This window comes from Squalius cephalus (genome assembly GCF_949319135.1).
Source record: "Squalius cephalus genome assembly, chromosome: 3".
Classification (NCBI taxonomy): Eukaryota; Metazoa; Chordata; class Actinopteri; order Cypriniformes; family Leuciscidae; genus Squalius; species Squalius cephalus.
The window spans coordinates 38,428,907-38,445,144 of NC_137124.1; the positions used below are offsets into that span (position 1 = coordinate 38,428,907).

Here is a 16,238-nt window from a genome sequence, read left to right on the forward strand (position 1 = left end):
ATTGTGTGTGTATTTGAAATAATTTGTATTATCAAGGGTGTTCTTTAACATTTTTCAGAAATTAAAATGTTTGGCAACTGTGCCTGTACCTGTGTGTATGTGTGTGTGTTGGTGCTTTGTGAAAATGTAATTGCCATTAAACCAGTAGCAGACTGTCAGAAAATTAGATTTGGCATCCTCTGAGGACAAAGACAGGAGAAAAGATTCAACAGAAAAGGAATGACAGAAAATTTTAATGATGTGGAGGATTGTGGATTGTGATGTGGAGGGGTGGAAGGGGAGTAAAGAAAGAAAGAGAGGTGAAAATTGCTGGGTCACTGTAATATAATAATGAATGTAACTGGCTCCATGTGACTCATGTGAAAGGTACGATTCTCTATGATGGTCCATTTTCCTGCTCTCGCTGAGCTGCTTTTGATTATAAAGGAACTGACTCCTGAGAAGCGGCTCCTGTGGATTTTAGACATCGCTAATTGGCTTAAGGGTATCAGGGTACCTGAATCTTGGGTGATCAATACAGTCTAATCATTAAGCCTTTATGATATCCTGATTAAGGTGTGATTGGAAATAGACCCTCTGCTTGTCTGCTCTCCTGTATTGATTTTTTTTTACGGCTGGGGGAATTAACGTGTTAATCTTTGCGATTAATTTGAGAAGTTTTAAAAAAATAACGCAATTAACGCAGCACTTTTTTCCCCCCTCGTTTCAATGATTTCCTGTTGCGGCTGCTATTGAAAAGGTGCCGTCCTGCCTCTCCATGTTCGGCGATCAGGTTTCATTCTCGCGCAGCTTTCATGAGCGGGTCTTTTCCGCTCCGTGTTTGCGCCGCCGCACTCTCCGTTCCGTGTGTGTGTGTGTGTGTGTGTGTGTGTGTGTGTCGGCGCGCTGCGCTCTCTGCTCAATGTTCTGCTAACGGCCCAAACGCTCCAATCATGTACCGATCACGCACTGGAAAAGCAAAGTCCGCTCAAATAACGTGAAATTTCTCTGTAGTAGACTTCTGTTTGCTGAGCTGGTATAGCCATGCTGGGCAACAATGGTAATATTACCTGCTCTGATCACATGCTCTGGTAATAATAGCTTTGTCGGACTATATTTTATTTTGATAACCTTTTTTTTTTTTTTTTTTTTTTTTAAATCTGTTAAATTGATTATGTTGTTGATTGATTATTGAAAAAGAATAATACATTGATATATTGATGTTTAATATTACTTTAATATAGGGCTATTTTCTGTTCCTTTTTCATTTAATTAGGTGATTCTAAGTTTAAATATTGATGATTACAAGCTTGGAGGAAATGCAATTAATTGCAATTAATTACAGCAAATTGTGCAATTAATTAGTTAATTTTTTTAATCGATTCCCAGCCCTATTTTTTTTTTCTACATGGAGAAAAAATAGAGGTTTCCAGTGTTTGGCAGTTTGTGTAGAAAACTCTTATAAGAGAATATTTGTGCATAACACATAAAGGCAAGACAGGTATTGAAAGGTATTTACTTGTTCTTGTTTGGCTGTTGTGGCCCAACTTACAGTTTTTTCAGCGTATTATGCCATGAATGCTGGTTTCTCCTTCTGTGGTGTCTAGCTGTTTTGCTGAATACAAATCTTCCATAATTAAAATAAAACAGCAAATTTACTCACACTATATGAATGTGATATTAGCATGTTTAGAGGTATTTTTGACTCTACACAATTTGTTCAAATTGAGTTTTTGAATTACTGAAATTGGGTCTTGTAGACTGTGAAATAGTCTGTGCTATGACTATGTATTTTATTCAGAGAAAACATGATGTGATAATGGATGTCAAATCAATCAAAATTCAATAAAATACCCTTTAAAGCTATTTTGTTCTCATATTCAGTATTAGCATAGTTGGCCCATCTTGACCACCTTAAGAATTTACCGCCGACCATAATTAAAAGTAGGGTAGACAATTTTGGAGAGGCTAACAATAGCAAGTTAGCTTTTAAAGCATGAGATCCCACCCTCCCTTCAGACCGTCTCAAAAGCCACGGCTCCTCCAAAAGACATAAACACGCACAGCCAGAGCAGAGTCTGCAAAGCGTCACGAAATGAGAGACGGCATTAAATTACCTCATGTCTCAAAGCACATAACATTACAATAATAATGAATGTAAACAACTTACAGATTGCTGACCACCTGACTGCTCCAGATCATGTTGGTGTTGATAGTGTTGAAATAGAAACTCAAAAATCCGAGTCTGAGGACATGAACAGCTCCGGGTTGAACTTACGGGTTACCATCTCGAAATTATGGTTATGCCATGTTGTGAAAGCAGAATAAGCTCATTATTTTGATTCAGGGGGAACTGTAAAAGATGACTGCTCTTTCATTCTTTCATTTTATTTATAGGCCCCTTACATGACACTCAAGGGCACCTTACAAATATTCCTAAAAACATCAATATTACAACAACAGAAATAATATACATTAAAAGCAAACTATAATATACATTAAGATACTAAGGTAAATAAGATCCTTTTATTCAACATATCAGCAATCATAAATTCAATTAAAATTAATGTTTAAATAAATTAGTTTTAAGACAAAATTTAAAAGTGTGAAGACTGTAGTGTTACAGATGTCCTGTGGAAGCATAACTAAAATGCGGCGGCGGGGGGGGGGGGGGGGGGGGGGGGGGGTGTATTCTGTTTGATTTAGCTTTCCTGTTCTGTTCAAGTGTTTTTCTGTTAGTTTGTTAATTGGCTCTGTTCTTCTATGTTCCTTGCCTGTTTGTTTCCTTGGTTACTTGATTGAGTATTCTGTCCAGGTGTGTCTAGTAAATTATCTCATTAGCTCATTTGTTTGCCCTGTGTATTTAAGCCCTGTGTTTGGTTCTTCAGTTGTCTGTTAATGTTGCGACTTGACAGTTGTCCTGTTCTGTATCCTTAGTACCCTGAGTTTTGTTAAAGTAAACTGAAGATTGCTGCTATTAAATCCTGTTTCAACTTGATTTTTCAACCACCCATGACAGTTTGTACCTACTGAAACATATTTTGGGAATTTTTTTTTTTAACCTGAATTATTTGTAAACCTGACAAAATCTCCAAAAAATGTCCTTTGTTTTTAAATGCTGAAAGTTTTATGTTAGGGTTAGGAGTTTATAACTAGCTTCATATAAAAACAATAGAAGTATATGTCCCCATTTAGACAGTTAAGTAAATGTGTGTGTTTCAACTAGTGATGGGAAGTCCGGTTCTTTTCAGCGAACCGGTTCTTTCGGACAGTTCGTTTCAATGAACCGGTTAAAAAAAACAGTTCACCAGTTCTTTTACATCCTCACATAATGACGTCAATTCTATCATCCCGGCGGATAAAAATACATTCAAATAAAGGCATTCGTAATCATAACTTCTTTTGAATTCATCGTAATTCAACATTTGTAAATCATCATCATAATCATCTTGGATAAGTTTCTTACGTTTACGTTTTGCAAATAAACCCTGTAGCCTACAGTAAATCGCAAATGGTTTACATGTCTTAAAGATCTAAAGGGAATAAACTGGTCTTCATCAATTTTATTTTATTTGTTATTAAATAAACTCACATTTCACCAAAGTTCTCGGTTCACCCGTGCTCAAGTATCAGAACAGCATGCAGTTGGCCGAAAGAAAATTCGGTTCAGAGATGGTGCTATCACGCATGCGCAGTATCTCCAGCTCATCGGTTCTCCGTATCGAACATGTCCGAAAGAAACAGTTCTCGGTTCTGTACTGGTGATTTCAGAACTGCTGAAACCTTACTATAGGCTACAGTCTACAAAACGTTGAAAAAGTCGATGCATGTCTCCAGTATGTTTAACGTTATGTTTTGATTAACACATTTTAAACATTTACTTTGCAGCCTTAAAACCTTGGCAAGAATTTACGTCAAAGATTTATATCAACTTACTTAGAAATTAAATTTCCTGAAAATAATAGCTGTTCCTGAAAATAATGTTCTAGTATAATAATAAATGTTTAGTTTTACAATCCATTCATTGTGTTTCCAATCTTTAAAATAATACAGTGAAAAGACAGTAATCATGTGATATGTGATGTTTTATTTTGTTACACTTATTGATGTTCAACAAAATACTTAAGAAACATGCATTTCGTCCCTCTGAAAAAAGTGCACGCATGCTCATCTCATCTGGTCAGTATGTCGAACACGTCTGAAATAAACAGTTCTCGGTTCTGTACTGGTGATCCGAGAACCGCTGTACCTGTACGTTCGGTAATACACGCATGCTCAGTGTCAGCTGCTCGTGCTCATGAGTTCTCTCAGCACAACATGACCTCAGTTCAGTGAACTGTTGGATTTACTGGAGTAAAATATACTTATTTAGAGTCGGAGGGACTGTCAGGGACTGTCAGTCCGAAAGTGAGTAAGTCTGATGCAAGACGCGAACTGTTTAGAACGATTCAGTCCGATTTAGTGTACTGGTTCGACCGATTCACTAAAAAGAACCGGTTCAAAAGAACGATTCGTTCACGATCCGGACATCACTTGTTTCAACCAAGACACCTGCGCTGGTGCTCTTCTAGACGTTCTCATCAGTGTTGAATAATTACACAGAACTGAGTGAAATAGTCCAATGACAAATCAGATAAGTGTTAAAAGAAATAAACATTGTTAAACAGTTTCTTAATCACTGGTTTTAATCTGATCATTTTGACAGGTTTAGACATAATTGAATAATTTCATACATTCAAGCTTATTTTAAAAGTGAACTTAAATCAACTTTATTGATTTACTGCTTATTTTTCAGCTAGTTTACAGTGTCAAAACAAGTGATAGAAATAAGTACAAAAAGTACAATTCAGACATGTCTGTTCAGCATTACATCAAGTAAAAGCAGCATTTTAATAACCATTCCTGGATTTTGTGACTTTTTTAAAATAGTTTTTGTTCACAAATGTTTGTCTGATAAGAGCACTTTATATGAGGAGAGAATGACCTCAGCAAGAATTGGCATAGTTGGTTATGTAATGTGATTATGTTGTACTAATATGGGCCACAGCAGGCTGATTACTGCATAAATAATGCAGGCACACTGATTAAGAATGAAATTAAGAATGAAAACATTAAAGCTTTATTAAAGTGTTTCTTTAATTGAAGCTGAGGCGGTTTATGTCCGAGTGTGTGGTAAGGCCGTAGAGCCCATTTCACGATTGGCCAGACTCAATGACGACAACATAATACAGACTGAAACATGATACAAAATAACATTAATCATGTAATATTAATGTTATTGTAGGCAGAAGGAGAATCAAAAGTTCTAATACAAACTTTTACTAACAACATAATTTAAACAGGTACAGACAGGCAGAAGGTTCACACACACTTAATAGGATGAAGATCGGACGATGAACGAGGCAAAACATAGGGCTTGTACATGGGGAATACATGGGGAAACAGATCAGGAAATCGAGACGCAGCTGACAAGACTACAAGGTAAAAACAGGTGTGACAGATGAACTTAATGAGGGTTACCAAGGAAACAGATGAGTGTCGGGAAAACAGAACAAAGGAAGACATGCAACTAATGAAAATACAAACAAACACTGACACGTGACAGTACTGCGGAGCCAGAAGGACAAGGCGAAGCCAGAGGAGTATAGTCCCGAGGCGAGGGCAGGCCGAGGAACGACCAAGGCGAAGCCGGGGGGACAAGGGAGCCTGGCAGATCTGGTGGACTGGTGGGCCACGGTGGAGCTGAGGGAGGTAGGAGCCAAGGTTGAGCTGATGGACTGACGAGCTGATAGACTGAGGTGGAGTCCTGGTCACGGAGGTTAGAGGTGGAGACCGGGGATCCACCGACCATGCTGGAGCTGAACACTGGAAGACCTGCAAGCTCACCTCACTTAAGGTGGCAAGTGGGTGAGCTGTGGGGCTAGCAGGAGGTTGCGACAGCTCAGTTGAGGAAGGGATAATGGGAGGAGGTGGGAGAGGGAGGCTAGGTGGGAGTTCAGGAACAGGCTCAGGCACCATCTCAGGCTCAGGGACGTTGGCGGCTATCTGGCTGAAGACGAGGGCTCAGGCATGGCGGGCATGATGTGAAGAACAGGTTTAGGCTGGTCAGGCAAGAAGTGAAGAAGCTCTGGCTGGTCAGGCAGTGTTCTGAATCGGGGCGCGTCGCTCTCCAGACACCCATTGACAGTCTCTTTCCAGTCCAATCCTGTGGTGTCTGGGAGGTCACTATGGTGTTGGAAAGTTTCCCCGATCCAAAACAGGGTCCTTAGAGTCTCGTCGTCCAGGGCGCTGGTGGCAGCAAGACACATAAAGTTCTTTACAAAAGAAAAAAGGTTAGGGCTCTCCTGAGCCAGGACGATCATTCTTGCCCTATCGTCCATTTTGGACGGTCCGATCTTCTGTCACGGTGTGGTGCAGGCAGAAGAAGACGAGGGAGAATCAAAAGTTCCAATACAAACTTTTACTAACAATATAATTCAAACAGGTACAGACAGGCAGAAGGTTTACACACACTTAAAGGTGGTATCAGCGATTTCAGGCCCAAACATAAATGTTCACATTCATCTAATCTTACCTAACGATCCGCTAGCTGCCCGCCCCATAAGCATACCGTCAAAAAAACGCGTCTCTGTAGGCAGCCTAGGCTCTGAGATCTGCACACAAAAACAAATGGTTTCACAACAACTCAAAACCAAAATAAATAGTGTTCCAACCAATCACTGACAGGGGCGGGTGTTGTGAGGTTTTGCGCTCGTGCACGGCTGCCTATGACGGCTGCACGCGAAAACCTCACAACACCCGCCCCTGTCGGTGATTGGTTGGAACACTATTTATTTTGGTTTTGAGTGTTTGGCTAAACCGGGTGAAAACAACTGTTTTTGTGTGCAGATCTCAGAGTCTAGGCTGCCTACAGAGACACGTTTTTTTGACGGCATGCTTATGGGGTGGGCAGCTAGCGGATCGTTAGGTAAGATTAGATGAATGTGAACATTTATGTTTGGGCCTGAAATCGCTGATACAACCTTTAATAGGACGGAGATCAGACAAAGAACAAGAAACAAAACACAGGGCTTAAATACATGGGGAAACCATGTAGATCAGGAAAACGAGACACAGCTGACAAGACTAACAAGGTAAACAGGTGTGACAGATGAACTAATGAGGGTTACCAGGGAAACAGATGAGTGGCGGGAAAACAGAACAAAGGAAGACGTGACTTATTAAAATACAAACACTGACACATGACAGTTATGTTGTATCATGTTTATGGAAATAAAACTGACAAAAATACACACAGCATTGTATTGGTATTTAAAGGTCCCATTGCATGAAAATTTCACTTTATGAGGTTTTTTAACCTTAATATGAGTTCCCCTAGCCTGCCTATGGTCCCCCAGTGGCTAGACGTTTTGATGGGTGTAAACCAAGCCCTGGGTATTTTTGAGAAAATGAAAGCTCAGACGGGCGAGTCTAGAAATCTTCCCCTTATGTCGTCATAAGAGGAAAGGTTACCTCCCCTTTCTCTTCTTTGCCAGCAAAGAGAATTTGGCCTGCCCATGAGAAAATGAGCTGCGCGAGCGCGATATTGTTTTTTCCTCGAGACGAGAGACATCATGGCTTGCAAACGAATGAAGCATGGCAGTTGCTCAGTGTTTGGATGTACAAATGAACACAAAAGTATTTTTTTAGTTCCTTCATCCGAGCCTCTGAAGAACCTGTGGGTTATGTGAATTTCTGATGTGTAATTGTTCAAGTTCAGACAGATAATCTTTCTCTCAAAGTCGTTCAATACTGCTTATGCATCAGTAAATCAAGCCAGTGACTAAAATACCAACTTCACTTCGTTTCTCTTAGTAGGATGAAAATAATCTTACTTATAATATAACGTTATAGACAGAAAGCGATCAAAGAACAATCCCTTTCCAATCGCCCAAGCTGTCAATCACACAGCGCGAGTTTATCTGGACACTTGCCAAAGCTCGTTATGAGATCAATGACGCTGTTACACTGCACAACGAAGCTCTTACTGTACTTACCTCATGTTTGCATTGGTGAAATCATTAATGAGAGTGCAAAAACTGCATTGCAATGATAAGATCTTCATTCACGCGATCAACAGGCTGTCATCTGCTCAGTGCTCATCACTGCAACCTTTTATGTGATGGGAATAGATCTAAATACTTAAAAAACTTCTCATGATTCGTTAATCCCGATAGCTGTAATAGTAAAAGTTTTCGAGATAGTTCCACCACATGTAACGTTAATTTCAGATGCAAGCATGTCAGCCAATCACAGCAGTGGGCGTTTACACTAAAGTCTCACAGCAGACACGCCCCTTCAAACAGAGCGTTCAAATCAGAGGCTAAAATCAGGCTAGGAAATATGCCTTTTATTTCTAAATTATAAAAACTTTTGATCTAAAAAACATACTAACATTATAAGGGCACCCCAGGAAACATTCTAAATTAATAAAATAATCCATGCAATGGGACCTTTAAATAATATAAGCTAATATTAAACTTTCTTGTTGTACTTACAAGCACTGTTAAGCAGCACATAATCTTTTCACTGAACAGTCTTTCTAGTCGCTACATGTAAAATTCAAACGTCTGTTTATTTGACACATATTAAATCTAATCCTCTTAGTCTTCAATAAAGAAAGTAAACACAGTGTGAGCATCACTGTAAGTGTCCAACTTGACGGCTCCATGTCAACTCCTCCCACAACTGGAAGTGTCAAATCTCACTGATTAGTAAGGCAAGGAGTCAAGCATGTGTCATATACTGTGGGTGTGGTTTAATGTGAGAGGAAACAAATCCTGCTCGCCACCAGACCAGCTTGATTATGACAGTTACCTGTGAGTTGAATGAAGAGAAAATTCCAATTGTTTTGGGTATTTTTTAATTAAACATACCTAAATGTTATAGACTGCATTTATTACAAACATAATTAAAAATATATATAAATGTATCATATTTTTCCACCAACTAATTTACAAATATTATTATAAAAATACAGTTCTTTTTGTTTTTGCTTTGCTTTGCTTTATTAAAAACATTTTCCACCAAGCAATTAAAAAAAAAAAGAAAAAAAGAAAGATGAGTATTGTGAATACAAGAAATTCAGCACTCATTTTTCTGATTAATTAAAGGTAAAATAAGTTCTGTCAGGACCACTATCGTCAAATACGATTGACAGTTTGCATACAGTTTGGATTGGCAGTATGGTTCTGTTCTGGGCGAGAACTCCCTGCGCATCCATGCAGCCTATAGGATAAGAGAAGGGAGAGCAGCAATAGGGTAAACAGAACAGAACCAGCATGAATGTATTGCAGATAGCATTAATTAATTTTAATGTACAATATAATTAGAGAATTTTAGTCTGATTCAGGGGGAATCAGAATGCCAAATCCTGACTGACGAGAGGAGGAGCTGGGGATGGAGGAGGGAATTGGCACCTGAGAAACACTATAGCTGTTGTCATAATACTAAAGGAGCTTATATATGAATACAGTGATAAGCATCGTATTCCTATAGGTAGACGTGGATCAGCTGAGAGTCAGCTGATGCGAGCTTGACTAACGTGACCTGCCAGAACTGACGCTACGCTTGATTTATTTTAGGGCTGTAGTCAACCAAAGAAATGCTTAGTCGACCAAAGTCCTGTCCTGCACAACGATTAGTTGACTAAAAAAAAAAAAAAAAAAAAAAAAAAGACGCGATATTTTGCATTTTGATTGAACATTTATTAAACAATTGTCATAGAGCATTTATAAAACAACAACGAAAAAAGTTTTTTATTTTTTTTTATTGACACCTGGGATCCCCCGCGAAACGGTTCTCATTCGCGCTTGAATAAGGCCGGCGACACACTGGCTGCTGGCATGAGAGTCTCAGCTGCGTTGGGTGTCTGTTTTTATTTCGGCTCCCATGTTTATAGGTTGGAGTTTGCACACTGCCTGCGTGAGACACGCGTCTCAGGCGCGGCTCAAGCCACGCGGAAAACGCGTGCATGCTAGAAATAGAACCGACGCCTGAGTGTTCCAGCAACGGGAGTGTTCTCTGGCTTGAGCGCAGAACAGCGGAGTTTGTATGGAACGAAGTGCATGTCTGAGCTTGTATTGCTGCTGTTGCTTTGACATTGTGGAAAATAGAATAATAGAAACAAAATGTATTAGACTTTTTACCCGTTATTATCAATCTAAATTAATCTCGTTTTTAATTTAGGCTAACTTAATTTCGTTTTTCTTTATTTAAATTTTGTTTTTTCTTTATTTAAATTGAGTTTTTCTTTAGGCCTATTTAAATTTCGTTTTTCTTTATTTAAATTTAGTTTTTCATTTCATTTTTCTTTATTTAAATTTAATTTTTTCTGTATTTAAATGTCGTTTTTTTCTTTATTTAAATTTCATTTTTCTTTATTTAAATTTCGTTTTTCTTTATTTAAATCTACCCTTTACTGTGTCAGTAATTTGTTAGTCAGAAAAATATTAGACTACCTTAAAAGTATTGCTTAATTAACAGACTGTGTGCGTTTTATATCACTAGTGCAGTGTCCGTTCTATAGCCGCCCTGCTCGCGTGAGGTGCGCCGCTTCCCGCTCGCGCTATTCTGTAGTTTACTATTAATTCTGAACGTGTCGCGTCTCGCGTGTCTGTCTATATTGCACCAAATGCGACACTGCACTCCCTTGTGAAGTCGATTGGATGAACGGTTCTCGAAATAATCAAAATGCAAACGGACAGACAGACACATAGAGATTACTACCTATATTCTTTACTGAGCGCGAAGCTGCAGTGCAGCCAGCCACAGGTGCGGTTCCCGAGTGTTCTACGTGGTGCGCTAAACTGTGGCTCTGTTACAAAATAGCCTAAATTAAAGCATTTAAAGTTGGGGATAAAACATAGGCTAATATATAACTGCTTATAAAGGAATAAATATCAAGGAGTAAATCAATGAAAATTTCGTTATTGGTGAAAAAAAATAAAAATAATTATGCGACTGGTCGACCAATGAGAATGTCAGTCGACCAAGACGGCATCGACCGATTAGTCGACTAAACGACTAAAGTTGACAGCCCTAATTTATTTACATCTGATGGGATTGTCTTCCCCATAGTAAACCAGACGGTAGAATATACAATACCGTTTAAAAGTCTTTTTTTGAAGAGGTTTTTTTTTTGTTTTTTTTTTACTTTTATTCAGCAAGGACACATTAAATTGATAAGAAGTGACAGTAAATAAACAAATGCTGTTCTTTTGAACTTTCTGTTCATCAAAGAATCCTGAAGAAAAATGTATCAATAATTTTAATGTGACACTGCAGAGTGGAGTAATTATATGCTGAAAATTCAGATTTGCCATCACAGGAATAAATTACATTTTAAAATATATTAAAATCAGTTATTTTGAATTGTAATAATGTAATAAAAGCGATGTTGGGTGACGTCACTTCTTTTTGACGTTCGAAGTATTGTCAAACAAAACGGAGGCTAGCTCGACCCTCCCTCCTCCTCATCCCCCCCCCCCCCTCCCCCCTTCCGTGCGTCATGAACCATTTAGAAAAAACAAACTGGATTTACCCACTTGTACAGCAAAAACAGAGCCACCTGAATGTTGGATTGGAAGCCCTTCTGCTGGTGGAGTTCCTGCCACCTTTTCAACGCTTTTCCGATGTAAATTCGGGACATCGCGTTCCTTCTCCTTACAATTTTAACGTTAGTCGTTGTTAGGACATCTGTCCTCTAGCTAACTTCCCTCTTCATGCTTCTCTCTCCTCCACTCCCCACACACCCCCCTTCATGTGCACGCGAACTAACCCCCCAACCCCCACCGCCAAATCATTCTTGTCGGTTATTGGCTGGAACACTGTTTGTTATGTTTCGTGGCCAAGGCTGGGCCAGTTTGTTTTTCTTGCCGTTTGTGGAGCCTGGGCTGTCTACAGAGACCGTGTTTTTTTACAGTGTGTTCAGGGGACAGGCAGCTAGCGGATAGTGAGGAGATGTTTGCTGGTTGTGACAAAAAAAATGTTTGGCCTAAAAAACGCGTGACATCGCTTAGACTTGGAGCACCTTTAATGTTTTTACTGTATTTTTGATGAAATAAATGCAGCATTTGCTCACCAGCCTAAGAGACTCCTTTCAAAATCTTAACAAATCTTACCAACATCAAACTTTTGAATGGTAGTATATTTTTTAGATTATATCTGCTAAAATTACATATATTATTAATAATATAGCAAAACAAGGCACCTGATGAAACCTGAAATGCTTGTAGTGCTGAGCTCTGCTGTGTCAGAATTCTGTCATTTTTGTGACATTTACTTTGTCACATATACTTGTTATTTATTTATTCATTGCCTAATGATGACATATCAGCATAAAATTCTATAAATATAATGCGGTCATGCCCACTTATTGAAAAAAAGTAGAATTCTAACTAAAATCTGCTTAGTTATTAATGTATTTGCAAAAACTAGACATTGGAAGGTGTTGCTATTATTTCATTTCCGGCCTGACCTATTCAAAATGCTTTCCGCAGTCCATGTGTCAACACTGTGCTCTGTAACTGTATTGTTTTACTTGCACTCATATCATCCCTCTTTCTCTCCCATCATTCAACAGGTGTTTCGCAGTGGAGAGGGTATGGGTATTCGTCTAGACAGTGCATCTGCGTTTCCGGGGGCCATCATCTCCCCTCACTATGACTCACTGCTGGTTAAAGTCATAGCCAGTGGCAAAGACCTCCCCTCCGCCGCAACCAAAATGCACAGAGCGTTAACCGAGTTCAGAGTTCGTGGTGTTAAGGTAGGTGCAATACTGATCCTTTAGGTGTTGAATAGCACTCCTGAGAGTCGCATGCAAGGTTGGCTTGTTATCTTGGTACCTGATTTGTCATGTGGTAAATGCACAAACAAATGTTATTTTCATTGATGACCATTCAAAAGTAGTCGTGTCTGAATGGGAATGCTAACGAATGGCTTTCTCCAGGAATTACAAGACCTTTTTGGTCAAACGTTAAGGTAGGGTTGCTGTATGTTGAAATGTTGGAAAAGAGATTTCACCTTTAACAAATGCTTTGTTTTATCTCATGAATTTTGTGTTGAATGCAATGATTTTATGTTTACCTGTATGTGTCAGCTGAGAACACATTTAGGCTTTAAGGCTCCCTGACTTCTAAAAACTTCTTTTGTATCAGACGAGGCCTTTGACAGTGTCGCTGTTTCAAAAATCCACAGAAGCTCAAGGGATCAGAGGTTCCTAAGACATGAAGGCACCTTTTTATAGAGATCTAACACAGTCTAAACCAACAGTAGTCAAGCGCATACAGATATTTCAGAGGAAAGGGATTTTTTAGAAAGACTGTTGACTAATAATCAGGCCTGGAGGACAGAAAATAGGGTACATTAAAGAGGTGTGTTTGTCCATGCCAAAACCAAAAATATGTGTAAGGTCACAAGATCAAAGCCAATCAGAACATATTTGAATTGAGATATGTGGAACAGGATTTGAGCGTCTTTAAGTTCCTCTCAGTATGTTGATACTATTTAAAACAAGGGCTTGGTGACTCAGATAATTTATTAGTCACTGTTGTTGTTGTTAGAATTGCAGTCATGCCTGTTTATTAAATGCCCCATAGCATTTTGCGTAATAGCCTAAACTCTCAGTCAGCTGTCATATTTCAGTGTCATGAATCTCTTGAAATTATCAAGATTAGCACGCTATTACACGCACATCATAATGCCAGTTGTCCCCTCTTGGGACAGAGTTTTTACAATTGTATTATTTATATACTGCTGATATTTAACATTCAAGCAGTTACTGAAGCACTTTTTATTCATATTATTTTTATGTACAGTAGTTGACTCAGTAACTCTGTTCTTTTGGATATTTCAGATTTCCTTACAGTAGTCATACTATAATAGCAGAGCAGAGCTAGTTTCACCAGATGATCAGACACCATCCAATTAGCTGGAATGAATTCTTCTGCCTGCAGTATTTCACCAGTTCATCTCGTCTAGCACTTGTTAGCTTCGTAGACAAGATGTCTGAACACCAGATCATACTGACCTGAAAAGTGTTGGAACAAGTAAAGTGTGTGTGCATGAAGAGGGGAGTGAATGGACATAAGGAGGAAGAGAGGAAGGGGTGGGGAGTGTACGAGGTGGCAGAACAGGCAAAAGAGCAATGCAGTGGGAGAGATGGTAACTGTAAATGACATGTGAGATGGTAGTGCCCATAGCAACTGTCACCAACAAGCATGTCTCTTTAAGAAGATGCTCTGTTTGCAGTGTTTTTCACATTTGGGAGAGAAAGAGAAAGACCTGTCGATGCCAAAGCTGAAAACCACCTCCACGCAATGCAGTGAGCCCAGAGCTTTAACGGTCACTGCACACTGCTCAGAAAAATGAAATGCATATACTGTTGGTTATGTCATCAGCATTAAGTAAGTTGAATGAATGACAATAGTATGCTAAATTTATTCAAATGTATTTGATGTTAGTTTGTGATATCTAAGGAACAGAGTACTCTATTGAATATTTATAGAATCTTTAGAATAATACTTTTGGACAAAGAGAATGAATCTCAGTTATAGATACAAGTTTTGCATTCCAAATAAAAACGTGACAAAGCAGTGCCTTGATACCAAAATATAAAACTATGTAACAAGCATACAGTAATAAAGTACTTACCAATCATCTTCAAACTTTTACTTTATAATTAAAACCATGTTTGGTAACACTTTATAATAACTGCATGCTATTAATCATTAGTTAAGCATTACTAAACAGTTAATTCATAATTTATAAAGCATTAATAGACATTAATAAGCAGTTTATAAATACAGCTATAATGCTTTATTCTTGATTTATAAGCATATCTATAATGTGTTTAATAATTGTATTTTCATACTTTATTAATGATCAATTTATTATTTCTAAAATGAAGTATAGCATTATTTACAAACCAGTTACATTATTTACCATTATTTACAATCTAGGTGTTGTTATTGATTAATAAGATCACTTAGAAAGTGTAAGTAAATGTAGTAGATTCAGGTAGTTATAAAGCATTTAGTAGTGGTCAGTTAACTGTTTTGTGAGCTCATCTAAAGTGAGGACTAGTTATGCCTTGTTTACAAAGGAGATTGTACCACACACATACATTTTGTTATATATTGTACCTAAAATCATCGTCATTGTGTATTTTTCTGTGCATGTGTTGCTGCTGCATGAATAGACATGCATGAATCCTGTAACATATCTAGCCAGGTGGAGCTGGGGGAGATGGAGGGTTTCAGAGCACTGCAGGACAAGCTTACAGCTAACATTGATCTAGACTATTTAAATGTTGAGCAAGAAATCTCATTGGCTACAGGATAAGCAGAGGCCAATTGGCTTATGCTATGTGGTAATGATGTGATTGATGACAGATTGCATGTAAAGCTGATAAACAAATTATTAAAAATAAATAAATAAATGAATCTATAAAATAGACCGTGGTTACGCCCACCGAGTGGCAAAAAGACTGTGGCAGCATTGGTTTTCAGTGAGAATGCCGCGAAAAACACACAAAACACATCTAAAAATCCAGCGAAACTTGGATTTGCAGTTATCACTTTGTGTCAATATGTTGAATTTTGGGGTAAAATCATACCCTATTTATTGGATTGTTATATTTTGTGTTAACAACTCGTCAATTAAATATTGGAGAGAGAGAGAGGCATCAGCACTAGTAAGATAATTTTAATGAAGACGACTGTGTGTTGAGCTTCAGGATGAGATGCCGAACTTTGTTTCATTTGCAGCAGTTTGCACGTCGGCTTGCTGAAGAGATGCTCAGCTACTTCTCTGCACTGATGCGTGCTGCAGTAGCGCTGTCATACCGGGAGTACCGTGCATATCTGGGTACCGGGAGCTGTAATCAATCGCTCTCGTATGTTTAGTTTTTACAATTTTAGGAGTAGTAAACATTTGTGGCTTCAACAATCAGATGCATTTTGTCCAGTTTCATCTGGAATGTGAAAAATGTCCTCTCTTTCGGTCTTTTCATGATTGGATAGTTATATGATCAGAGAAAACACATGAAGTGACCAGGTACACATAAACAGTGTTTCCACGATGCATCACAGTCATTTCGATGTGTTAGGAATGTTTTAATGAGGACTCTATACAAAATATCTCAGAAGTGTATAGCATTGACTATGTACAGCCGAACAAGCTGTAAGCTGTCAGTCAGTAACTTGTGTGCGTGTGGTTCG

At 38.5% G+C, this 16,238-nt stretch overlaps 1 protein-coding gene across 1 annotated transcript in view; it reads left to right on the forward strand.

Moving 5' to 3' along the window:
• Positions 1-16,238, forward strand: part of pcxb (pyruvate carboxylase b) — a 227,539-nt gene that overhangs the window by 92,103 nt on the left and 119,198 nt on the right. The window contains exon 10 of the mRNA XM_079866756.1: positions 12,602-12,784. Within this exon, the coding sequence (XP_079722882.1) occupies positions 12,602-12,784 (183 nt within the window). The remainder of the gene's footprint in view (positions 1-12,601; positions 12,785-16,238) is intronic.